General features: G+C 43.8%; 2 protein-coding genes across 5 annotated transcripts in view; one reads left to right on the top strand and one right to left on the bottom strand.

The window, feature by feature from the left end:
• LOC101095724 (P2R1A-PPP2R2A-interacting phosphatase regulator 1-like) overlaps window positions 1–25,514 on the top strand; it is a 101,578-nt gene that overhangs the window by 74,356 nt on the left and 1,708 nt on the right. The window contains exon 12 of one of the 3 annotated variants that reach the window (XM_045050339.1): window positions 8,782–9,474. The exons of the other annotated variants lie outside the window; for them this stretch is intronic. Coding sequence (XP_044906274.1) covers window position 8,782 — 1 coding nt within the window. The 3' untranslated portion in view covers window positions 8,783–9,474. Of the gene's footprint in view, window positions 1–8,781; window positions 9,475–25,514 lie in introns of those variants that run through there. 3 annotated transcript variants of the gene reach the window in all.
• On the bottom strand, window positions 1,375–25,514 carry MOSPD1 (motile sperm domain containing 1). Of its 2 annotated transcripts, XM_019824341.3 has the most exons (8): window positions 19,983–21,137; window positions 19,550–19,774; window positions 13,653–14,146; window positions 12,471–12,728; window positions 12,284–12,359; window positions 9,896–10,113; window positions 5,157–5,318; window positions 1,375–3,237 (listed from the first exon to the last, which is right to left on the bottom strand). In XM_019824341.3, the coding sequence occupies exons 4-8, from the start codon at window positions 12,622–12,624 to the stop codon at window positions 3,206–3,208; spliced, it is 642 nt and encodes a 213-aa protein (XP_019679900.1). In that variant the 5' UTR covers window positions 12,625–12,728; window positions 13,653–14,146; window positions 19,550–19,774; window positions 19,983–21,137; the 3' UTR covers window positions 1,375–3,205. The 2 variants fall into 2 exon arrangements, with proteins under 2 accessions (XP_019679900.1, XP_011277783.1); XM_011279481.4 differs by lacking the exons at window positions 13,653–14,146; window positions 19,550–19,774; window positions 19,983–21,137 and adding an exon at window positions 25,378–25,514.

Raw genomic sequence — 25,514 nt, forward strand, 5'->3', positions numbered from 1 at the left:
GGGAAAGGACACACTAAAGAGAGGAGGAAAGCTGCCTACGAAAGACATTGGTTACAGATTTAGTCTTCAAAAATAACCCCCTTCCGAGATGATAAAGGAATAAATTCCCCCACATGGTGATCTAGCACCTTTATGGTTTTTTTTTTTTTTTTACATTCAAATTTTTGATCCATTTGGTTTATCTTGGTGGAATGCGTCATTCCGACTTCAGTTTCTCTCTAGATAGCTATCCAGTTGTTTTCAGGCCATTTATTGACCAGTGTGTTATTTTTCTGTTTGGGGATGACACTTCTAGCATATACTAAATTCCTAGATGTATTTGGGTCTATTTCTGTACTTGCAATTCTTTTCGATTGCTCCCTTCATGGCCCAGTGCCACAGCTAGAATTATGGGGGGTTATAGAAATGTTTTAATTTCTGGCGGCATTTCTCCCATTAATCTTCTTTCAGAAGTTGTCCTAGCTGTGCCTACTTCTCCATATGAATCTAGAATCAACTTGTCTGGGTAAAAAAAGAGATACCAAAACCTCTTGGTATTCTTATTGGAACCATGTTAAATTTATGTAACTTACAAACAAGGGAAATTTTCATGTCAACACTGTATGTCCAAGAACAAAAAGAGGTCTTTCTACTTGTTCTAGTTTTGGTTTTACCAGGAGTGTCTTTTAGTTTGCCTTAGAAAAGATTATGGACTTTTAAGTTTAAACCTAGGGTTTTTTAAGTTTTTTTTGTTACTCTAAATGGATTATTCTCATTAGATCTTCAAACTGGTGTTTGTGTGTGTATCCATGATTTGGCACTTTGGAATGGTCCGGGGTTTTCTACAATTCAAAATCCAGAAGCCATAAAAGATTCATAAATTCAACTACCCTAGGATAAGGTTTACATGGTAAAAATACCATAAGTGAATTATGCTGTAAGCCACACAAGAAATGTATTTGGATAAAGAAACGGTGGAAGCATATTTAAACAACAGTGGTCACTTGAAAGGAGGTGAGGGGACAAGGAATGGGATGGACAGGGGTGGCGACTAGTGATTTTTTTACTGTACACCTTTGAGTAATCTCTATACTCAAGGCGGGGCTGGAACTCCCAACCCCCAGATCAAGAGTCACATGCCCCACTGACTGAACCAGCCAGACGCCCCTGTATACCTTTTTATAGTTGATTTTTGAAGCATGTGACTCTTATCTATTAAAAAAATCTAAACAAATTAATTCCCTTGGCAAATTAAGAAACTTAATACATTTTAGCTCACATATCTCACTCCTTCTTTTTCCTATTTAACTCGCGGGAATAGGAGACAGCTTTAGGAAACAGGAGACTAAAACTGAGTTCCTCAGAGGTAACTCAAATAAAATGTGGAAGTCAATGTGAAACTCAGGAGGTCTCCATTTTCTTTTATTTTTTAAAAGTAATTTTTGTCCTTTACAACGGGTTATCTCACACACACGTGTGCGCTTGCACACAGACGCACGCATGCGCGGATGCACACACGTGCACACACACACATACACACAGAGGACTTGAAAGGGACAGAGAAACAAGGATAGCCTCCAAACATAATTTTTTTTACAAAGTTCAAAATAGATTACATTTATGTGCTTTTCAGTCATTACACAATGTCCAGACATGATCCATTTAATGATTTATCTTCCCCAAATGGTTAAACAGTGAAGATTTTCTCTGAAAGAGTATACGTAGCTTTTACTTTAGAAGCAAAGTACTATTTCCTGCAAAAACCAACCTCAGGCATACATTTTGTGTTTATGTACGTTCCTTGAGAATACTACAGTAGCAGGTGCAGAAGTTTGTTCTGTAAAAAGATCTGAAAGATGATTTTCAAGAGACTCAAGGCATTGTGCTCTCAGATAAAAATCCTAAGTCAAGGGGCGCCTGGGTGGCTCAGCTGGTTAAGTGTCCGACTCTTGATTTCGGCTCAGGTCATGATCTCACAGTTCGTGGGTTCGAGCCCCGCGTTGGGCTCTGCGCTGACAGCACGGAGCCTGCTCCGGATTCTCTTTCTCCCTCTCTGCCCCTCCCCTGCTCGCGTGCACACTCTCTCTCGCAATAAATAAATAAACTTAAAAAAAAAAAAAAAACCCTAAGTCAAAAGATCAGTTATTATGATAAGAACAGTTCAAATTGCATATATATGGTTAAAGATCAGAGACGCTACAAAGAAATGTAAATAGTTGTGCTTTAGGGGCTTTTTTTTTTTTTGGTAAAGTTGTTTTAATAAATACAAACTTAAAAAATAGCTCCGTGACTGTTATAAAATAGACACGTATCAAGGATTTTGTATACTTGGCTTGGAGTTTAAAGGTGAAAAACATCTCCATATAAACCACCCGGCATCTGGTAACCCCAGACTGGGCTAGTTGCTTACAGTCAGGCAAAGGGCTAGGAAGAAATGATAAAGTGATTTTTTTCCTCCTGTTAACAGAAAGCATTATCCAGAGGTAAAGGCAGGGTGAACCAATTAACTAAACAAATGCCTACCTTCCTTTAGAATTCTTAGGCCAAATAGAGAAGTCACCCTAATTCTGAGGGTTGCAAAAACCCCCACATGCTTTGTGTCTGGACCACAACCTGTGCTGTAGTTCACCAGATGAATGAAATATGTCTGGTCTCCTGTGAGATCCTAGGATAGGATAAGCATGATCCCTCAGCACTTTATGTTTTTTCTCTTGGTGCCCTCCACACATTAACCGTGAAACTTATTTTAGAAACACCATGGCAACTGTTTATAATGAGAGGACAAGGTATAATTTACATAGGAACATTGATGTTTGTAGTTAGGAAATGTCATTTTACATTTAAGCTGGTCAGTTTGCTCTTTCAGGCCTTTAACTGTGAAGGACATACGACCTTAATCAAAGTAAATTAGAAAAAAAGATGAGAAAATAACAGATGGTTAAAGTCTTTTGCATAATCGGTTTAGATATAAAAAGAATTTTTTCAAATAATTTCCTAGGCGTAATTCAGAGGCATCCTTGCTGTCTGTATCATAATGTGCTAGAGTCCTTCAAATAAAATTATAGAGTAATTTAAAATATATATTATACGTTTGCAATTATACATTTGCAATTATTGTAAATCACTCAATAGTTTGTAGCATGTTAATGGAGTGAAAGAGATAAAAGGCAGTCCACATTCATATTTGCAAGATAAATTTACTTCAGAAGTCAACTGAATTCCTTGCTCATGTTCTAAGTATGGCCATTGTGATAAGACCTGAAAGAAAAAAAATTGAAGAAAAGTTAAAGCCGTGCATTTTACATAATCTTCCATTCAATAAGTAATTGTTTAGGCCCCAATGAGCAAATAAAATACAGCACATGGACAGGCACTCTACCAAGAATTCAAAGTCAGTGTGAACAGTTGATATTATACAGAAGAAATCCAATTTATAGCAATGGGCAGTCACTGGACAGATTTAATTAAATCACTAATGTCTGGCCATAGCTGATTTTTTAACCATCAAAAATACCTCCCGCTTTATCCAGTCACATCAGCCACAACAGCAGACACGGCATTTTCAAGTATCAGTAAAGCCCGCCAACTTCATCGACAAACACATTCCGAGCCCATCCCGGGGCTCTAGGACCACAAAGAGGCAGAAGCATAGTATTCCTGTTTGGCCTGTCTCTTTTGAAGAGACTCCGTACGTAAAACCGTAAACATGTAACAACGGAAGAATATGCTCAGTCCTAAGTAAGTGGCATAAGGAAAAAAAGTGAGTGATAAAGTGCAGCGAAGGAGAATAATTGCGTAGGCCCAGGGCAGTCAGAAAAGGTGCAAGAGCGAGCACGAGGAGGTCGAGCGGACTCTCAGAATGAGCTTTTCGGGGAATCAATAAATAATCCAACAGGCTCCGATCCAGGATGTATCCAGGGAACCAGCTAGACAAGATTAGCTCAGAGAAGTCACAGAGTGCGGAGAGCCTTAGATGCCGAACTGCGGACTCCTACTTCTTCCTATGGACTCGGGGAACCACTGAAGGCTCCTCGGTAGGGAGTGGTGGCCGTAAAACCAGACCAGAAGGGAAATCGATGTAACAGCAATGTGATGGGGCATTTGGGAGAAAATAAAGGGCAAGGGTGTGTGGGGGGCGGGGGGAGAATAGGAAGAGAAGGGACACAGACAGAAGGCGGGGTGTCATATTCAGAAGACAATTTTTCAATTAAAAAAAAAGAGAGACAAGGGGGCGCCTGGGTGGCTCAGTCGGCTGAGCGTCCATCTGACTCTTGATTTCAGCTCAGGTCACGATCCCAGGGCTGTAGGATCGAGCCCCGCACCGGGTTCCATGCTGAGCATGGAGTCTGCTTAGGATTCTCTCTCTCTCCCCCTGCCCTACCCGCTGCTCACCTGTGCTCTCTAAAAAATTTTTTTAAAAATTAAAAAAAAAAAAAGAAGAGCATTCCAAGGAATACTGAAAGAATACTGAAGACTTGGCGTCTCAGAAGAGGTGCCAGGGGACTACGAAGACAGGGTCTGTCGTCACCAGAACCCTGATCCCCGACACATGGCAGGTACCGAGTAACTGTTCAGTTAAGGTAATTATAAGATTTCAAGCTAGGATGGCTGAAAGAATAATTTAACAGGAAATATGGGAACGGGCTTAAAGAGAAAGACTCACGAGGTTCGACAAGGCCGCAGTGTTCACCTAGGTCACTGTATGCACTACGTCGAGGTGATTCCCTACAATCAATTCCTAGAAGTAGAAATGCTGGATCGTGGAATACATGCATTTTACATCTTTTCCGTGTCTTATACCATTGAAAGTCAGCAAAATGAAGATAACTGAATACAATATTAGGTGCTAGATCAATAGGCTACAAAGAACTAATTGTAGGGGCACCTGGCTGGCTCAGTCACAAGAGCGGGCGACTCCTGATCTTGGGGTCATGAGTTCGAGCCCCACGTTGGGTGTGGAGATTACTTAAATAAATGACCTTCAAAAAAAAAAGAACTCAGTGAAAGCCAAAAATTAAATCTTCAAGTGCACGTTACCTCAACACCTCAACACATGCTTTTGAAGCAATCTTACCTGTTTTTCTAAAAAAAAAAAAAAAAAAAATTAAACAGGTGTCAGCACCACCGCCACCTCTGAGCCCACACATAGGACCCAAATGCATCCTCCAAACACTTACCTAAGATATAAGCAGCCACTAATTTTTGATTCACACTTAAGTGGAGGTAGAGAGGCACCAGCGATTCCACATCCCCCAGCGTAGGAAGCATCAAAGCCGCAATGCACACCACTCCCAGGAAGACAGTTAGTAAACTAGGTCCTGAAGAGACAGTTCTGTTTTCTGTAAAAAGACAAAAATCCCCGAGCCTGCTTGTTTGAAAAGGACTTAAGACCAAAGTTGGTTCACATAAACTGCCCACCACTCTCCAGGATTCTGGTTCTGTCTGACTTCTCTCTTTCCCCAACATTTCCATTCCATGGGGACCTATCTGCTGGACTTATCTGGAAGCCCATAACTGCTGGGCCATTACAGAATAGAGTGGTGAAGTGGCATTATGAGGGAGCGAGCTCCTGCCGAAAGGTCACCATTCTTACCCCGCCCCCAACCTCGCCCTAATCAGTTTCACCCCAATGTATTTCTGGTGTCTACTCCATTTTGGAGCGCACTGCCTTCTGAGAGCATCTTAGGTAGGTCTCCAGACAAGTGTGGTCCTAATAACTGTAGCATCCTGCTACCGTTTTTGAAAATGTTTAAAGCAGCAGAAAGGCACTACTTGAGTGTTTTAAAGCTACCCGTGAAGATTCTTGTCCTCTGCTCTACCCCATTTACAGCCAAGAAGAAAGCAAAAGCAGTATCTGGCAAGTATCCCGCTAAATGAAATAAACCAGTCACAGAAGGACAAATACTGCATGATTCCACTCACGTGAAGTGTCTAAAAGAGCCGAACTCAGAATCGGAGAGTAGGACGGTGGTTGCCAGGGACTGGGGGGTGTGTGTTTAAAATGGGAGACGCTAATCATGGGCATAAAGTAAAATGAGTAAGTTCTAGAGATCTGCCGTACAACATTGTGCCTATAGTTAACGCTACTGTATCGTGCACTTAAAAATGTGTGAGTAGGGCAGATCCCGTGTTAAGTGTTCTTACCACGATCAAATAAAATTAAAAAAACAAAACAAAACACGATCAGGCCTGCTATTCGACAGTTCTGGCTGTATGTGTACAATATTCATGGCCATATTTTTAAGAAACCCAGTAACAGTACATTCTGTCATGTAGCTTTTCGCACCGCCCTTCTTTCATTAAAAGGAACAGCCAACAGCAACACAATCTGGTGTTTTATTAATGAAATAACGCTGCTCATTTTATTATTAAATGCAGCTTTTCTAAATTATTAACACCTTAGCTGTTGCATGAAGTTTAATGGAGCCTTGCCAAAGCCACACAGGTGAAAACAAATTCAGATTTTGTAGTGATTCCTGCTTGAGATGAAACCATAGCATAAATGCCGAAAAACAAGTCTTATGTTAGTTAATAAATGAAATATCTTTGTATCTGCTGCAGAGATAGGCTTTCAAGGAAAACATTTGTTTGTGAAAACTACACTGCTGGCTACAAACCCACAATGAAGATCATCTCAAGGAACTTTTAGTATTTAGAAAAATTCCAAAGACATTTGCATAGATGCTTGAAATCTTTCAAAAGGGAAATTGCTTTTTTGCTGAAACTACAAGATTGTTGCAAAGGTTTTACAGAGATGGAGAAAACAGTTTCCTGACCGGTCCCATCTCCCCAGAGGGAACACGGTTAAGGCTTGATATAGATCCTTTTGGATTTTATAAATACCCATATAAACATGTAAAAACTTTTTTTTAACATAAATGAGACCATAATATACACAGTGTTCTATAACTGTTTTTTCCTCTCAGAAATATATTTGAGCCTCTTAGTAGGTCAATGTATAACCATCTATCATTCCATCAGATCCTTGTAAACAAATGCCTGCCTGGCATCCCATCTCATGAACGCTCATAATTTAATCGATCCCCAATCGATGGACTTTTAGGTCGTTTTCAGTCTTTCACTGTTACAAACAGTAATGACGACTGTAATTTTCCTAAGCCAGAGGGCACGGACTCAAACACTGCATAGACAGGGCAGTTCATTAGTAATATCATTAAGACAGACTCACTAAGGTTCAGCTGCATCTTTTCAAAACATCTTCCTAATAAACCTGGGCTGTGGTCGTTTGTGAAAGTATGCTTGGTGGGTTTCTCTTAAATTTCTGTTAAATGAAAAAAATGTATGTATGAGTGTATTCACGCACATAGACGAGGTCTGGAAAGTAACACGGAACACTTACATAAGCAGATCTGCGAAGTGTGTGGGACTGTAGGTGCTGTCTTCCTTTCTGAATTTGTTACTGCTATGTCTTTTCTAGTACAATCAACTCGAGAAGACATTTCTCATTTTTACTGCCTTTCAATACATTTATAAAACCCAAATCTTTCATGATCTAGCCTTTGACCATTTTCTGGCCGGTTCGCGGAGGCTCACAACGTTGTTGCCCTTGTAATCTGTCTAATAGACATCTTTCTGAGCCAAAGATGTGCAAAAATAAGGACAGTTCAAAACCTCCCCCCAAACAATCTCGATTCGTTTCAACACTTCGGTTTAGAGAAACTCAATGAAAAAGTGTCGAATTCTACATACTGGAAACCCAGACATAATTTACTATGAATTTAATAAACGGGAGAAGCGACAAATACTACTTTGTCAACACAGACTCCATCAGTCACCCTTATACTCTATTAGAGGAGAAAGCTTTACTTGGTTTCCTGCCACGTTGGAAACACTGGGGTAACTACTTGCTAACCGGACAGCTCGGTCGGGACTTCCTATGGGGCTCCACTGCGGTGTCCCCTTTGCTCTGAGGACTGGCGAGAGCCATGGAAACCTTGTAAGACAAAGAAAACCAAGCCAACAGACCCTGCCAGATGAGAAGGCCAGGCCCCCTAGTGAAGGCCACGTACACACTTCCTGTGTAACTACCCTGTGCCGGGCACTGTGCTAGGTGCCGAGGACGTGACGGTCAGTGAGACAAGTAAGGCGCTGGCCTTCCTTCAGCTTCCCGACACGGCTGGCTTAGGGAGGTTTTGTTTGTTTCGTTTTCAAAACAGAAATCACCTCATTCATTCACCGACTTTGATTTCACAATTAGAAGAATTTCCTAATACACTTCAGATACCAAAGGATCACTGTCAAAGTAAAATAAGAATAAAATGCTCAATTAATACACGCTGTAATTACTTAACCTTTTAGGAGGATTTTCACCAGAACTGTAATAAATTTTAAACTAAAGGAAATACCTATCTATCGATAGACAGACAGACAGAGAGAGAGAGAGAGAGAGAGACAGATAGATAAAACTGAACTTTTAACCCCTATGTTTTTTGGCTATCAAACTGGTCTGTTGGGGACCTGGGTGGCTCAGTCGGTTGAGCGCCTGACTTCGGCTCAGGTCATGATCTCACGGTCTGTGAGTTCAAGCCTCATGTCGGGCTCTGTGTTGACAGCTCAGAGCCTGGAGCCTGCTCTGCATTCTGTGCCTCCCTCTCTCTCTGCCCCTCCTCTGCTTGTGCTCTGGTCTTTCTCTCTCCCCAAAAAATAAATAAACACCAAAAAAAAAAAATGTTTTTTAATAAAATAAACTGGTCTGTTAAAAACAGAAATGAGCCAATTATGCATTTATGAATTTAACATCACAAAACAAATACTCATTATATGACTCTTCTTATTCTACAGAAGGCATTTTACAGGGGGAATCTTGCATTTCATAAATATTTATAAGTCAACTTCGCGATACTGATCGGAGATCAAAGCGACATTTACCGGAGGTTCTCTTTCAGCTTCAAAAGCTGAAAATCTGGTCCTGTCCGTCCATGACAGTTGCTGAGAAGAAAGCTATCTACTGGCTGCTACCTAGTCCCTGGTCTCGGTACAGCAGAAAATCTGGGCACTGCCTGCATGGACAGAGAAGACTCTTGCCTACAGTAAATCAAAGAGGCATTACTCCCTGTGGTATCCGAATAAACACTCTAGGATGAACAAACTGATAGGGATCTGTGAATTAATGTAATGACAAGCAGATTTGTTTTTAATTCCTCGTAGATAATGTTGCAGTTTCAAGGACAGCTGCTATCACATTCATCTATCACTATCAAAAAGTTTCCATGTTTTTCTATGGAAAATTTTATCTTCCCCCTCTTATAATAGGGTTGGAAGAAGATAATGAGAAGTTAAGAGGGAGGAGGACTGACGTCCAAAGAGTTGAATATGAGGATAGTGTCAATGCTGAAAGAATATATCATAACGCTTCTGAATATCTAAGCTGGAAGGAAATGAGGAATGGAGAGGGATTCAATTAATAGCCCACAGGGGATATTATAATCTACTTAGTTTAATTAACTTCAACTTTAATGAGATTTTTTTTTTTTTTTCAAAATAATATGAACGGTGCACCAAGCTTGGCCTATTGCCAAACACAATCTCTCTCCTTCTTCGAACTAATTAAATGAGAAAGGATACGGGAAAGTCACAGAAACAAAAGTACATAACTGCCAAATTGCGCTAGCCCCATCGAGCGCGGTAGCTGCATTCTCAGGCCACACACATGTAAAAGGCCATGGCAACCCTGTCCTGACGGCTCGGCTGCTGCCGAGACGCTTTCTCCCTGTTTCAAGGCTAGCTCGAGGCCTCTTGCTCGCCGTTAGGGTACCAGATCTCTAAGTTCGGTTTGGAAGTAGTTAATTAGGTTTAAGGGGGCAGATCATTTTTCTAGTAATGATTCTTAGCTCCCTGTTTTCAAGTTAGACATGCATAAGACCTCCAAAGGGCTTTCAAAGCAAACCAAGACTACCTGGTTGAAAGGACTGCTCAAAAAATAAACTTTCAGTTAAATGTTCCTTTATCCTTTTTTCCTCTTCTTCCTTTTGTTGTTCTTTTGCAGACGGGAGAAGAGTAGCCACAACCTCTTTCCTTCCTAAAGCCTTCCTCTGGCTTTGCTCGGAAACTTGGAGACGGAATTTGTCCGTTACACCATAGTGACAGGATCGAACGTCTCTATGACGAATCACACTGAAAACATTAAAAAATAAATGCTGTTTAGGTTTCTGGGGGCCTGTCAAACGGAATTCAGCCAGAGATTTCATACAAGAGAACATTAACTGACTTATACCCAAATACTCAAATACAGAAATTGGCTAATGATGTTAAAACAAAATCACAGCATAGACCAAAAGGAAATGGGTGGTTCTAAAATACTCGATGAAAACACAGGGCGCCTGGGTGGCTCAGTCGGTTAAGGGTCCAACTCTGGATTTTGGCTCAGGTCATGATCTCACAGTTCATGAGACTGAGCCCTGTGTCGGGCTCTGTGCGCTGACAGCGCAGAGCCTGCTTGGGATTCCCTCTCTCCCTCTCTCTCTGCCCCTCCCCCGCTCATGCTGTGCAATCTCACTCTCTCAAAATGAATAAACTTTAAAAAAAATGTTTTAATAAAATCTCTGATGAGAACACATACTCTGCAACATAGAATAAAACTCTTAAGTGGGGTGCCTGGGTGGCTCAGTTGGTTAAGCATCGGTCTCTTGATTTCAGCTCAGGTCGTGACCTCACAGTTTGTGAGTTCGAGCCCCGCATCCGGCTCTGCGCTGAAAAGGCTGCTTGAGATTCTCTCTCTCCCTTCTCTCTGCCCCCACCCCACTTGCTCGCTCTCTCTCTCAAAATAAATAAGCAAATGTAAAAAATGTTTTTAAAGTCTGAAGTAAAAGAAAACATAGGTAAAGAAAATTCCTTTTAGCAATGGCATTTTTTTCCCCTTGATGTCTGTGGGCAGCAAAAGTTACTAAATAGGACATATGTAAGATGGTTTCTTCCTCACAAAAGTCTCATCGACTTCTACTGACACTTATCATTCACGTAACAAACCTCACGTAGACTCAGAATTGCAAGTCTATGCACACAGGTAAAAACAAGCAATTGAATAAGTAAATAACCCAGTATGACCACTGTCAACCAGAAGGCTAACCAGAAGGCTGACAACGCACTTCCGTGTTCCTCTGAAAAGAGTCTAAAGCACTTCAATTTTTATGAGAGTTATCTGCAATTCCATTTATTTTGCTTCGTTGTTAATAGAGAACACAAACCGATTAGGTCAAAGATAACACATTTATTTGGCAAGAGACTACATTTCTTTGGAGTAGTCCTTGCTTATTGTGTATTGCATGAAAATCAAAAGAAACCTGTGAAAACACGTCCTCTAAAGATATATCATCTTACGGACAGGAGAGGATGAAAATGTGTTCGGACAAAAAACACGTGTGCTTCTCATTCTCATGGAAGATTTAAACAAATATGGTTTACTCGGTAGCTTAAATTAAGAGCTGGTCAATGGCGGGGCGCCTGGGTGGCTCAGTCGGTTGAGCGTCCGACTTCAGCTCAGGTCACGATCTCGTGGTTCACGAGTTCGAGCCCCGCGTCGGGCTCTGGGCTGACAGCTCGGAGCCTGGAGCCTGCTTCCGATTCTGTGTCTCCCTCTCTCTCTGCCCCTCCCCCTCTCATGCTCTCTCTCCCTCTCTGTCAAAAATAAATAAAACATTAAAAAAATTTTTTTTAAAAAAGAGCCGGTCAATGGATCCATCTGGTCACCACTGGCTCCAAAGTGAAAATTAAATATGAACAGCTTGAACAAATAATCGTTTATCTGACACCCTAAGACGAAATTATCTGGAAGAGCTCAGATAACCTTTTACAGATGAGCAGTCACACACTTCCTTCCTGTGTGTATAGATTAACTTCCAGGCTTATTAGCTGAATCATTTCAGATGAACTCACATTACCATCGTTCTGTGAACGTAGTGTTATTCGTTTCCCAAATGCCGCTATAATAGGATGTTCCGAAGAAAGCTAAATTCCCTATTACAGCTAGAGAAATTTAAAAGAATAAGTCAGAAGTTTACCTTCATAAATGACCCTGCTCTGACTAAAAGCACAACAATGAGGAAATGTTCGTGGAAGTATTAACACACATATCAGCTCCAACACCATGAAATACTATTAAGTATTGGGTCAACCCATTTGGAATCTTAGGGACGTCTTAAGAATTTTGAGACTAAAACTTCCAGCAGAAATTCAAAATATATCAAATGCCTGTGTGGGAACGGCTTCAGGACGAGAGCCTTTTCAAGTTAAACACATAAATATGAACACACTTAAAACATGTTACCGGGAAGTGATTTCGACTTACATATCCACACAACACTGAGGCTTTACTGCACCTGCAGCATCGACGACAACATACTTATTTGGAGTAGTACACAAAACTGAAAGAAAAAGTCACAATGGCCATTAGTGTTTTTTAAAAATTAGTTTCTACAAGTAAAAAATTAGTAGGGACTAGTTAAAACTCCATGAAATAGACCTGGGAGACTCACCTTTGAACTTTAAGGCAAACTCATAGGGATTATACAGAGTCAACACTTGCTTATGTGTTGACTGGTCATCTGCATAAAATATTAGCTCCGTGGGAAACACAAAAACAGGAAGATTTCCTTCCACTAACTCTGGCTGTCTTTTTTGTTGATGCATTGGCACTGAATCCCCCTTGCTGCAGCTTCTGTTTTTACAGTCTCAAATCTATTTTGGACTTTTCTTAAGTCAGTTAGTTAAAAACTCCAAAGCATTTTGGCAATCTAGAAAGAGAAGAAGAGAGAAGGAAATCGAATGATACCTGTTTTCATTTGTTGTCCCTCCACAAAAAAGCATGTTCAGCTTGCATTAAAATAGGTCCCCAAATCATTTTAAAGATACCTTTTGACTTTTCCTCTTGGCCTACTTATACGGTTAGTACCAAACTATGCAAAGAAATTTACACACACTCCTTCACATTCAAGATTTCAACCTATGATAAGTTACATAAATGCTAGAATAAAGAAGTGTTTCTACCTCAAATTAATCACCCTCTTTCAAAGAGGTGCGATCACGGACAGCACTCTTTTAAAACCTCGGATTTCTTAAGAAGCGGAATAAATCAGGGGCGCCTGAGTGGCTCGGTCGGTTGAGCATCCGACCCTGGATTTTGGCTCAGGTCACGATCCCAGGGTTGTGGGACTGAACCCCATGTCAGGCTCCACGCTCAGCATGGAGCCTGTCTGAAATTCTCCCTCCCTCTCTCTTTCTCTCTTTTTCTCCCTCTCTCTCTGCCCCTCCCCTGCTCGCACTCCCTCTTAAATAAACAAACTTCTTGGGGCGCCTGGGTGGCGCAGTCGGTTAAGCGTCCGACTTCAGCCAGGTCACGATCTCGCGGTCTGTGAGTTCGAGCCCCGCGTCGGGCTCTGGGCTGATGGCTCGGAGCCTGGAGCCTGTTTCCGATTCTGTGTCTCCCTCTCCCTCTGCCCTTCCCCCATTCATGCTCTGTCTCTCTCTGTCCCAGAAATAAAACAAACATTGAAAAAAAAATTAAAAAAATAAAATAAAATAAACAAACCTCTCTAAAAAAGAATAAATCAAGTATTGTCACAACTGACTTTATGTGAGCTAACCAGACTTCTTAAAGACTAAAAAGTATAAAACAAAGGACGTTTCCGTGATTTGTGGGAGAAAAACATGAGACTTACTTTCACACTCATTTCAACCATGCTTTAGTTAGTGCTTTCTGGCCGCATGGGTGGAAGAGTTCTTTTCATCTTTTTTCTACCGAAAACCCAAGACAAGCAAAAATGTCTTGAAAGGAAGCTGAATATCCAGACTTGTTAAGGAGTCCTTGGGAGTCTTCTATGAAAATTCAAAGTCAGTAAATAGGCTGTGGCATGCAAGTGGCACTGTGCCTCCCCTCCTACGTCAAGTACACAGGCTTCGTGAGAACTATTTGCTTCCAACTTAGAGACCTTTTGGATTCCTTCTGGGGTTCTCGAGTATGTTCTGAATAGTTGTGGCTGGCAGAAGTCTGACGGTCTGGTGTGTGTGATGTCTCTGTGTTTGTTTCTCGGGCTAATTTTAATCAACAACGTTCCGACTTAGCTACCATCCTAAGAATGTGGCTTTTGAAAATGCAGAAGCTGGAACGACGCGATCACAGGAAATGTCTGATTTTTCGCTCGGTAGAGCATACCTTTAAAATAGGCCATACACCACTTAATACTTTGCGTTCAGGTTCCCACACAGTCAAAGAGAAATAGAACAGAAGATTAAGCTGTTTGGTTTTACCAGCTATCAGGGGCCTGTGTGCTGATTCTGCCTGAGGCCTTTCTAACTTTCATCAAGGAAGATAGTGTGTAATCATGGATACACGTTTTTATTCTTTCCTTTCAGTTGAACACCTGTTATAAGCCAGCAACTATGTCAGGGGCTGTGCAGAGATGCACAGAGGGCCCTGACCTCAAAAGACTCGAGTCTAACTGATGGAACAATATTTAATCTACCCCTGTCATGAGGCACACCACTCTATATAAAAGTGCTAGGCATTTACAAGACTACCTGAGTTAGTCTTCCTGGAAGAGGGACCAAGGGACGACATTTGAGGTAGTTCCTAAAGAAAACAAAGATATATACTTCTGTGTCTGGGGGGAGGGTGGGGGCCACAGGTAGGAAAGGCTCTCTGACCGAGGGAACGGCCTATGCCAAGTCACAGAAATGCGGAGGTGAGGGACAACATTGGGAAGGTCATAATCTCCAAGCTTTCCTGGATCATCATTTGACTTATCCTTATACTCTGTGGCACACATGTAGCTCATGACAGCTGTGGGGTGGTTTTGGGTTTGGGGTTTTTTTGACCAAGCTGAAAGGGCCTATTGACATTTCTATTAGTAATAACATTTAATATGTGTATAATTCATAACAGATTACAAACTTTTTATTAATTACATATACTGAATTAATTAATACATGCAATGCTTTTAGCACTTACTGTAGCCCAGGCAATGTTCTAAGTGTTTGCTGGGGTTATTAAATGAGGAAGAGACTAGACAGAGACAATAAAGTCAGCAGGCCTCCTGCCCTCAGTCCGGCGTCTCCACTCTACCAAACTGTCCGTTGTAATACAATAAAAGTAAGATCATTCTGAAGAACATCTGCTGAAATCATTCTAATTTTGAGTTTTTATTTGCCACGACTTTCTGTCTTTTCTTTCACGACTTTTCTGTCTGCTAAGAGCCATACACGTGTCCATTTGGATAATGTGCTCTCAGAAGTCTGGCATATTGTTTTTGACAGAAAATAATTAGCTCTATTACTTGCTTAGTAAGCTTGGCTATTAGAAACAGAACAAACAAGTTTGCCCTCACTAAATGATATTCAACATCTCATTCTGAAACTATGTTAGGATGAGAATTTTGCTGATGGTAAAAGGTGGGATGGCCTCTGATTTATGGAAAATAGGTTAGTCGATAAATGTTGGTAAAACCAGGAATCCAACTAGGGGGAGGAAAATAGTTGAATTTATTCCTAACACCTTGGAAAATTCTAAAATTTTATTAGGGTAAATTCCAAATGGATCCAAGTTTTAAATGTAGAAAAATAAAACCATAAAACACCAGAAACCATGGGTCATTTTTTTTTTATATAATCTGAGGCTTTCTAACAACCAGAAACCAAAATATATTGATAAATTCAACTATATAAAAACTCTTAAAACACTGCAAGACAAGAAAACTTTTAAGCAAAGCCAAAAGAACATTTTCAATCACAGGCCATGTCTAACTCCCCTACTGTATGTAGAGGAAATATAAATCACTAGGAAAAAGCACTCTATAAAAATGAGCAAATGCTACAATATTTTATAGAAACTGACATACTGGGTGCTGGGTGGCTCAGTCTGTTAAGCATCTGATTTCAGCTCAGGTCATGATCTCATAATTCAGGAGTTCGAGTCCCACATCAGGTGAACACAAGCCCCACTTTGGGTGAGCCCTGCTTCTGTGTCTCTCTCTTTTCTCTCTCTGCCCCTCACTTACTTGAGCCCTCTCGAAAGAAAGAAAGAAAGAAAGAAAGAAAGAAAGAAAGATACAAATTGTTTTTAAACTTACCAAAGGCCATGTAACTTCACTCACAAGAGAAATACAAACTAAAGCTATACTGAAACACGTTATTACTTGTCAGATTGGCAAAAATCAAAAAGTTTGAGGGGTGCCTGGGTAGCTCAGTCAGTTAAGCATCTGACTCTTGATTTCGGCTCAGGTCCCGATCTCACGATCCCCGATGCGGGGCTCGATCCCACGCTGCTGGCACGGCAGAGCCTGCTTGGGATCCTCTCTCCCTCTCTCCGCCCCTCCCCCGCTCGTGCGTACATGCTCTCTCGCTCTTTCTTTTAAAATAAATAAGTAGGGGCGCCTGGGTGGCGCAGTCGGTTAAGCGTCCGACTTCAGCCAGGTCACGATCTCGCGGTCCCGGAGTTCGAGCCCCGCGTCGGGCTCTGGGCTGATGGCTCGGAGCCTGGAGCCTGTTTCCGATTCTGTGTCTCCCTCACTCTCCGCCCCTCCCCCGTTCATGCTCTGTCTCTCTCTGTCCCAAAAATAAATAAACGTTGAAAAAAAAAATTTAAAAAAAAAAATAAATAAAATAAAATAAAATAAATAAGTAAACATTTAAAAAATATTTTTTAAAAAGTTTGATAGCACATGGTGGAAGCAACCAGGCACGCTCTTAACATTGCTGACAGGGCTATAAACTGGCTCACTGACTATAGCTGGTAAGAAATGAACGCACATGTCCTTGGTGCTAGAGACTCTGCTTCTAGGAATTTATCCACCATAAATATTCCTCTTGTGTGACATTATGCATGTGGAGGTTTTTTAATCCTCAGTACTGAGGATTAAATAATTTATGTGAAGCACACAGAACAAAGCCCAACACTCAATAAGGGCTAGCTGTCGTCAATAGTAAAAGACTGGAAACAGCCCAACTGTCCCTTAATAGGGGAGTCATAAAATAAAGTATGATACAGCCAATCATTGGGATACGAGGCGTCTGTCAAGAGGCAGCTCTTGGGGCGCCTGGGTGGCTCAGTCGGGTAAGTGTCCAACGTCGGCTCAGGTCGTGATCTCACGGTCCCTGAGTTCGATCGAGCCCCACGTCAGGTTCTGTGCGGACAGCTCGGAGCCCGGAGCCCGCTTCGGATTCTGCGTCTCCCTCTCTCTCTGCCCCTCCCCTGCTCGCGCTCTGTCTCTCAAAAATAAATAAACATTAAAAAAAACTTTTTAAAACAAGAGGAGAAAGCTCTTTGTGTAGTGTGGATATGGACTGATCTTCAAGGGTAGTGTTAGGTGGGGAAAGCAAGGCACGATGCGGAGTATAGACTATGCTGCCGCTTGTGTGGTAGAGGGACATTTCCTGGCCATGGGTCAAGTATCTGTGGGAGGATAGCCAGGGCGGCCCCTGGAGAGACAAACTGAGTGGCTGGGGATAGGGTTGGAGGGGAGGTTTTCTCTGGATGACTTTTTGTACCTTTTGAATTCTGAACCCTTGAATACCTATTCAAAAGTTTAAAACAAAAATTTGAGGGGGCGCCTGGGTGGCTCAGTCGGTTAAGCATTCGACTCTTGATTTCAGCTCAGGTCACGATCCCGGGGTTGTGGGGCTGAGCCCCACATCAGGCTCTGCACTGAGCATGGAACCTGCCTGAGAGTCATTCATTCTCATTCTCCTTCTCTCTGTCTCTCTCTCTCTCTCTGTCTCTCTCTCTCTTTCTCTGTCTCTCTCTCTCTCTCTCTGTCTCTGTCTCTCTCTCTCTCTCTCTCTCTCGGTCCCTTCCTCCCTCCGCCCTGAGTGTGCTCACTCTCTCCCTAAAATAAAAAATAAATAAAAGAAAATTAGATTAAGTTATATTAAATTAAATTAAAACTCGCATTAAACAACCACTCTACCAGGGCCTAATTCGGAAAAGGTGCCAGTGTTGAAACTCAAGAAGGAATTTAGAAACAATGTGTGACAAATCTCCATTAATTGCATTTTCCAATTCATGATCCTTTAACAACGCTGAAAGCCCTCACCTGTTAAATACAACGACTGCAATTCTTTAAAATAATTTTTTTTAATTTTTTTCAATGTTTATTTTTTGACAGAGACAGAGCATGAGCGGGGGAGGGGCAGAGAGAGAGGGAGACACAGAATCTGAAACAGGCTCCAGGCTCCGAGCTGTCAGCACAGAGCCCGATGCGGGGCTCGAACTCACAGACCGCGAGATCGTGACCCGAGCCGAAGTCGGACGCTCAACCGACCGAGCCATCCAGGCGCCCCTAAAATGATTGTGTATGCAACAGAAACACATCACAGTGAGAAAAACAAAGGTTTAAGATGGCTGGCAACCTGAGGAAAACGTGCAATGTTCTGTTACACAGGAGTAGGACACGCTTTATAAATCTGACTGGGAAGTCAGAGTTAACCACACAGAACAAGCACTAAACTCTTGCTTCTAACCCTAGGGGGAGGTTCACTGGCATACGTCGGAGTGCAAGTTTTGCTAGCTCTCCGTAATGGCTCAGAATTCTTATCCTTCTCGTTTCGAAGCTTTCTCTCTACGAGTTGGATACGTACACCTTTTCCCATGAATTATGAATAGGCTGTCCATCCCCCAGTCACCATTAAAGAAAGAAGTGTTTCGCCGGCTTTAGCACTTTATTATTTCTTTTTTGTAGCCCCGTTCCCATTTCGCACGTACCTTGGCTAAGATATAAATTGCCTCCCGAACTCCAACCGATGGAAACGGGAGAGGAATTAGCACCAGGTCACCAAGGGCAACGTTAGAGACTTTGCCAACAAACATAATGAAGCCTAACACCTGCCTCTAACTGATGGTTTTCCAGAGACTAACGCCTTCTCTTTGCTTCTGTCCATATCGCAAAATGATAAAGTGCAAAAATTCTGGGGAGAGATGATATACTAAAGCCGGTAAAGCCTCACTACAGATCGGTTGAGGAGGTCACTTTCCCCAAATCAAAGACACACCAAGTCAAAGAATGTTAGCTCTCAGCCCTTCTCATTTGACCCAAGAGGAGAGCACGCCCAGGAGAGTTAAGGGACTTACCCGAGGTTGCACAGGGTACTGGTGGCGAATCTCTGGTCTCCAGACCCACACTTCCCTGTACAGTAACCATCTCCTCTGGGTCTCATTCCCAAAGTCCTGCCTCCGGTGCGCTCCCTGTCACACGTGCCCTCCTCTCTACAAAACCTCCCTGCTTTTCCAGGAGAGAAGAGCTCTCAAAAGGAGGATCCCAAATTCAAGTCCTGATGTGTGTGTGTTTCCTCTTCAGTTTTACAAAGAAACCGAGAGCCGATTTCACTTACTAAGTTGAGCACGCTTTCTTTTCCGGGTTATGAAAGAACAGTTACGGCTGTCAGTAGCTATTCACTAGGGCATGGGTACCGTACCCAAGGTTTATTTTATTCTTCCTCTCTGGACACCAAAATGTTCTGCATTCTTCAAAGCCTACTTCACATTTCCCCTTTGTGGTCTCCCCTCTACGTCCCTGATCTATACAGAGCTCACTGATTTTGTCACGTGATCTTTTACTGTACTTACTGTATTCGTGGCATATCCTGACATTGGCTTTGTGTGGATTACTTCTGACGGCCCAGACTTCAAGCATAACGCCATATTGTGTTTCCGTGGGTTTTTTGTCGGCTTGGGTTTGGGGGCATCCTACATGGACCCAACCTCGGGCACTTAGCAGCTTTGCCTACGGCGTCTACTGATAACAGTCTCCCCCATCAAGGAACATTCCGGTACCTCACAGCTGAGCACACTCTGTCCATAAAAGACAGGGAAAGGATCCCAGTTAAGGGAGCAGTAAATCTGTGGTGGCTGCTTGCCAGGGGTTCAGGTGAGAGAACAGAGAACACGCGCTCCCAGCTGTCTCTCCCCACACCTCCCGCCCGCTCTCCTGCCCCTCTCCCTTGTCATCAGCCCTGGCTCCTCAGTGGCCGCCTAGGTTCCCGAAGAGCCCCAGCCTTACGGGGAGACAGTGCAGCTGGCAGCTGGCGATGCAGGAACGGCCTTGTCCTTTCCCTCTGTACAAAGGCACAGGGATACAACCATGAATGAAAATCTGAAAGAAAATCCGATGCCTGTACACCACCTTGTGACCAGTTTGTAAACTACTCTCTCTCTCCCTCCCTCTCTGTCTCTCTCTCTCTCACACACACACACACACACACACTCACACAAAAGTCTAAACACATAAAGTCCTCACACACTCTCCACTATCAGTCCAGGGAGACCGGCACCCCCCACAGTGTGATTTTTTTTTATTTTTTTCTGCTTTCCTCCCTTTCGATTGACCAGAAGGAAAAGAGAAGACTCGGAGAGAAGTGGGAATTTCCTAACCGTTGCCCACTACAGACTCCAAATGGAGATTGCGAACAGAAACCACTTTAAAGGCATAGTGTCATTTGCACCCCCCCCCCCTTTTTTGGGGGGACACGGGAGGCTGCGAGAAAATCAAATGGAGTAAGTGGCCCTTGGGGATTCTTGTGCAGAAAGTGGGTTGAGGTTTGAAACGGTTAAGGATAACCTGAAGCAGACTTCCCAGAAACAAGTGAAGTGACCCGTCTGCTTGGCTCCATGTACCGGCTACGGACCCCCCCTCTCCGGCTCTCGTGTTTACTCTGATCAGGGTTCTGGCTCCACCCCTGGGCCCGCTCCCTTTTATCTGGGCACAGGAACTATCTCCTTCTGCCATATTTGGTGCAGGCCTGCCAGTGGCCGGCTAAATACTAAACAGTTAAGAGCAGTGAGTTCTTTTGCTCTAGTCTCGCCAGTGTTAAAACCGCTTCTTCCTTCCCATTTCATCGACTCGGCTCTCTTCCTCTTTAAATTTCCAGTGCTGTCTGTTAGGATTTTTAAGGGCTGGTACATTCCTGAAGTCAGGTGTTTCACAGGCACTGTTCTGCTGTTCACCATAGGTTAAATGGTTCATTGTACAAATATTAGGCCATTTGGTTTTTACACATTTTCTAGGTTTGCCACGTACTTTGAGGTCTTACCGAAGTAAAAGACTTCACAGCAGTCTATACACTGTGAAAGCTGAGTAGTGTATGTTTTAAGATTAAAAAAAAAATAAAGATGCCCTCCAGTAGCATCTTTTTAAAAATATTTTTCTTTTTTTTTTTTTTAATTTTTTTTTAACGTTTACTTATTTTTGAGACAGAGGGAGACAGAGCATGAACAGGGGAGGATCAGAGAGAGAGGGAGACACAGAATCTGAAACAGGCTCCAGGCTCTGAGCTGTCAGCACAGAGCCCGACGCGGGGCTTGAACTCACGGACCGTGAGATCATGACCTGAGCCGAAGTCGGACGCTCAACCGACTGAGCCACCCAGGCGCCCCTAAAAATATTTTTCTTAGGGGCGCCTGGGTGGCTCAGTCGGTTGAGCGTCCGACTTCGGCTCAGGTCATGGTCTCGTGGTTCGCGAGTTCAAGCCCCGCATGGGGCTCGCTGCTGTCGGCCAAGACCCCACTTCAGCTCCCCTGTCCCCCCACCCCTGCCCCTCCCCTGCTCACGCTCTCTCGAAAATGAATACACATTTTTTTAAAGAAACACATTTTTCTTAAACTAGTTATTTCCAACCTTTGTTTTACAAGATCTCAAGATCTTCCGTTATTTCGAGATGTATGTGCAATTCTCAAAGCGAAATCCCTATGAATCCACATTAATTACTTCGTTATATGAAATACCTATGTTGCTACCTACGGCACTCTCCGACGTTTTAGAGTCACAAAGTCATTCAGGGACCATTAACTGAGCACTTATTATACGCTAGGCACTGTGCTAGGGAAGGTGGAGCAAGGATGGAAACATGGTCTCCGCCCTCGAAAAACTCCGTCTAGCACAAAACCCAGATATACATAGTAATTAGGGTATCATGTGACCGCGTTAAAATGCCGGTGGATTAAAAAGCTCTAGGGGCCTAAAGAAAGTGACGGTGTGCCTTAAATAGGAGTTTGCAGTGGGAGTGGAGAGGGGGGTGAGTTCCCGGAAGAACATGTGTCGAAGCACGAAAGGGACTCTTAAGATGAAGCTCTGGCACTGCGTGTGGTTAAAAAATAGCATGTATGGGGGAGTGGCAAGGGATGGTGAAAAATCCTGTAAGCCACGTTCGGGGGTGTAGACTTGATCCTGGATGCCCGTGGTTGTCAACATGTGGTACTGGACCGGCAGCAGCTTCACCCGGGATCTCGTTAACAAGGCAAATTCTTGGGTCCCAAGCTAGACCTACTGACCCAGAAGCTCTGGAGGTGGGGCCCGGTCACCTGCGCTTTCACAAGCCCTCCGGATGAGTCTGACGCAGGCGGCGCTTGGAGAACCACGCTGCAGGCGATGAGAAGATGCTCAGACGGGTTTGGAGCAGAGAACTGCCTGGATAAGATCTCAAGCAGGAGCACCGGTTGCCGCCGCCGGGGCCAGCACGGCTCCCAACTCCGGAGTAGTTACAGGAAAATACAAACAACGCTTGAAAATACAAACAACGCTTGAATGTGACATGAAGAGACGAGGGCCCAGATGAAGGCAGTAGGAATGGAGAGGAAACAGAGTTTAGAGATCTTTTACGGGTGGCCCAGATTCAATCAGGTGCCGAGGCTATATCCATACAAAGGTGTGACTGAAATGGTTTTTAGATAAAAGCTGCAGCCTTGCCGGAGGGATCAACCACTCACTAGGCGTTTCCTGAAAGAAGTGTTCCACGGGGTCCCTAGCCAAAGGGGAGGTGGAGCGCAAGGTCTGTGTTTCCAGTGGCAAAAACAAACGGTGCCCTGGCTTCCACACGAGTCTTCCGGTCAGCTGGGCAGTTCGACTTCTCACTGGAAGTCAGTAACCTGGCATTCATAGTAACATAAAAATCTTTCGTGAGTTTGGTTAGTGTGAATCCAATCCTTGAGACTGACTGACAATTTCTGGATGTGCTGGCAAAATTAAATTTCAAGCGCTGAAAAGCTGAAAATAGGCATCGGTTCCGGTGATCGAACCAACCAAGGCACGGACGAGGTGAGACCCTGCTAGAGCCTTCTTTTCATCCTAACTTCATCACTGATCACACAGTCCACTTAATTCAGGAAGAAGCTGGAATGAATGAAAGAGTCACTTTGTACGATGCCCGGAAGGTCAAGAAAGTCGGGTGTACCTGTTATTTCTAACTTTGGAGGCAGGATTTAGCTGAGGCTAAATCTTCCATTTCCTGATGGAGAGGTGAGAGGGACAACCCACACGGCTAATTTACCTAATGAGAATTTGAGCACAATTCCTATTTCTACTAGGACTCTGGATACCTCTCATTATGTACCGTATGTTTTCCAGCTGATATCAATATCTTGGCTTATTTGACCAACTTATTTTGTCCAAGAATAGTTCCCGATCAAAAACTGCACTGTTTTATGGAAGTTGAGAGCAATCAGGCACCCTGGAGATTAAAACAAAACTTTCATACTATAGATGAGGAAACAGAGGGCCTCAAAGAGCAAATCACTTCATCTGTTTATTGTAGGGCAAGCTTTTCCAGAACACTACAAGGTGGCAAAACAAGATTCAGAGCAACACGGATGGATAATCGGTTCGTGTAGATTTTAGACAACATTTAAAATTCCTCTATTTTCCATCTTAAACGTTTTAAAAACAGAAAACGAAGAGTAACAGATTACTTACTTTATTGGGCTATTAGAGGATGGGGAAGCTTTTCTTGTAGTTTCTCGTTTTCAGAAACTAGACTTAAATGTCAAAACTTCAGGAGAAAAAAATTAAAAATTGGGGAAGAAAATGTGCATGAACAATTCAAGGAGAGAAACATGCATTCTTTTATAAGCTACCTGTTCTGTTTTCTGTCTTTGCCTACAAGGGGGTAACTTTGCACTGAATGTTGTCCATTACATCCAATTACATATTACGTGTAAAGGGAATCTATCACCACTACCCCTTACTGATGTGAGAAACTCCAGATTTTCCAACATCCTGGTATTTGAGTAAACCTCGTATTTTTGAGAGCTCTAGAAATGCTTCAGAAACTAGTTTGATCTTGTATGCCGTTTGGGTATGTACACGTGAACAACTTGAAAGGCACATTTTGGCCCCGTTTCCTGTTTTCCAAACTTCCCACTGCTTTCTATCAAATATGTATGTAATCTAAAAGTTGGTGTTCACTCCCTGGTCAGTATCCTGTATATAGCATTTTACAGGCAGATTTCCAAGCACTTAAAGGAAATGTGGACACGGTTTTCATCATCAAGAATGTATTAAATTCCAGGTGTGCCCTGGCTGAAAAAGTAGACTTTTCCCCTTCTGTCTGGAATTCACATTAAGAACGCAATGCATTCCGATAGAACAGGGCTGCTTTTTAGGCAAGATCCAAAGGATCCCATTTTCCAGGTCTGCGTCCATCTCTGATTCCCCTCAGAGGTCAACAATCGGGACCGTTTTTCTTATTTGCCCTCTCGCTCCCCGCTGTGAGGTCTCTTAGACTCTACTCGGGCAGAAATGCAACTTCAGTCCGGAGAGGGCAGATGTCAGTTACTTCGAAACCGCAGAACATTGATTAAGGGCTGGAGGGCAGGAGAGGGAGTATCAAACGGTCCGTTCTAGGACTTCAGCTCCACCTGACTGGGGCCCAGCCTTTCCAGCCTTCGTCCCACACCGGCCGGCTCCATGTGAAACCGGTCATGTGAGCCTGTTTACAGCCGAGCAGCTGGTGCAACCATCAGGATCCGTGCGGAGGTCCAGGAAAGGGGAAGGATGCAGGCCACGTACCCCTTCCACTACCGCCCCCCCGTCACTATTCCACGAAGGCGTTCGCTCTCCCTCCCTGCCTCGCCACCCCACTTTCACCTCCCTCCGGCCATCCCGGGACGCCTCGCTCCGGCCCCATCGATTTCCTTCCAGTTGCTCGCCGGGGGGGGGACCGACTGGGTGGGGGGAAGGAGGAGTTAGGGCGAGGTCGGTGTCACCCCGAATGGGGAGTCAACCTCCCTCCCGCAGTCCTCCTCGAAACATCCGCCAAAGAGTTGTCCCTGGAGTCGCATCCCCGGGGCAACCGAACTCTGCCGGGCAGGCACCGGGAGGATCCCGAGCCTGCTGCCTCCGCCCGGGCACGAAAAAGGCACACACGGGCCGGACCGACCCCGGAGCCGGGATCCGCGGGCGTCCGGGCAGCTGACAGTCAGAGAAGGGGCAGAAAGGACTCCGTCTGCCCGCACCCACCTCCCACCCGCATCCCGGCGCCGCGGAGCCCCGCCGTCAGTCGCAGAGCCAAGCCCGGGGGTTGGGTACGGCTCATTCTTTGCGCGGGGTCTCGCGCCAACGTAACTTCCACGTCTTCCCGAAGTCGGAGGAAGTGGGTGACGGGACGGGGGGGGGGGGGACTCACCTCGGCAACACCGGCTCCTCGGAAAGCAGCTGCGACTGCTCCTCCGGTCCTTTGTCAGCGTCTCTAAGCTGCACTGCCTGCTGGGATACCGGAGGACTCAAATGCCACCTCTCTCCGCCCTCGAGGATGAGCTGCGG

The sequence above is a fragment of the Felis catus genome, chromosome X (assembly GCF_018350175.1).
Source record: "Felis catus isolate Fca126 chromosome X, F.catus_Fca126_mat1.0, whole genome shotgun sequence".
NCBI classification, from domain to species: Eukaryota; Metazoa; Chordata; class Mammalia; order Carnivora; family Felidae; genus Felis; species Felis catus.

Excerpts from the sequence above, each read along its gene's own strand:
- MOSPD1 (XM_011279481.4), bottom strand. The coding sequence starts at position 12,624 with ATGCATCAACAAAAAAGACAGCCAGAGTTAGTGGAAGGAAATCTTCCT. Across the intron at positions 5,319-9,895 it reads TGAGCAGTCCTTTCAACCAG|AAAACAGAACTGTCTCTTCA; the intron begins GTAGTCTTGGTT and ends GTCTTTTTACAG. Across the intron at positions 3,238-5,156 it reads AGTGGCTGCTTATATCTTAG|GTCTTATCACAATGGCCATA; the intron begins GTAAGTGTTTGG and ends TTTTTCTTTCAG.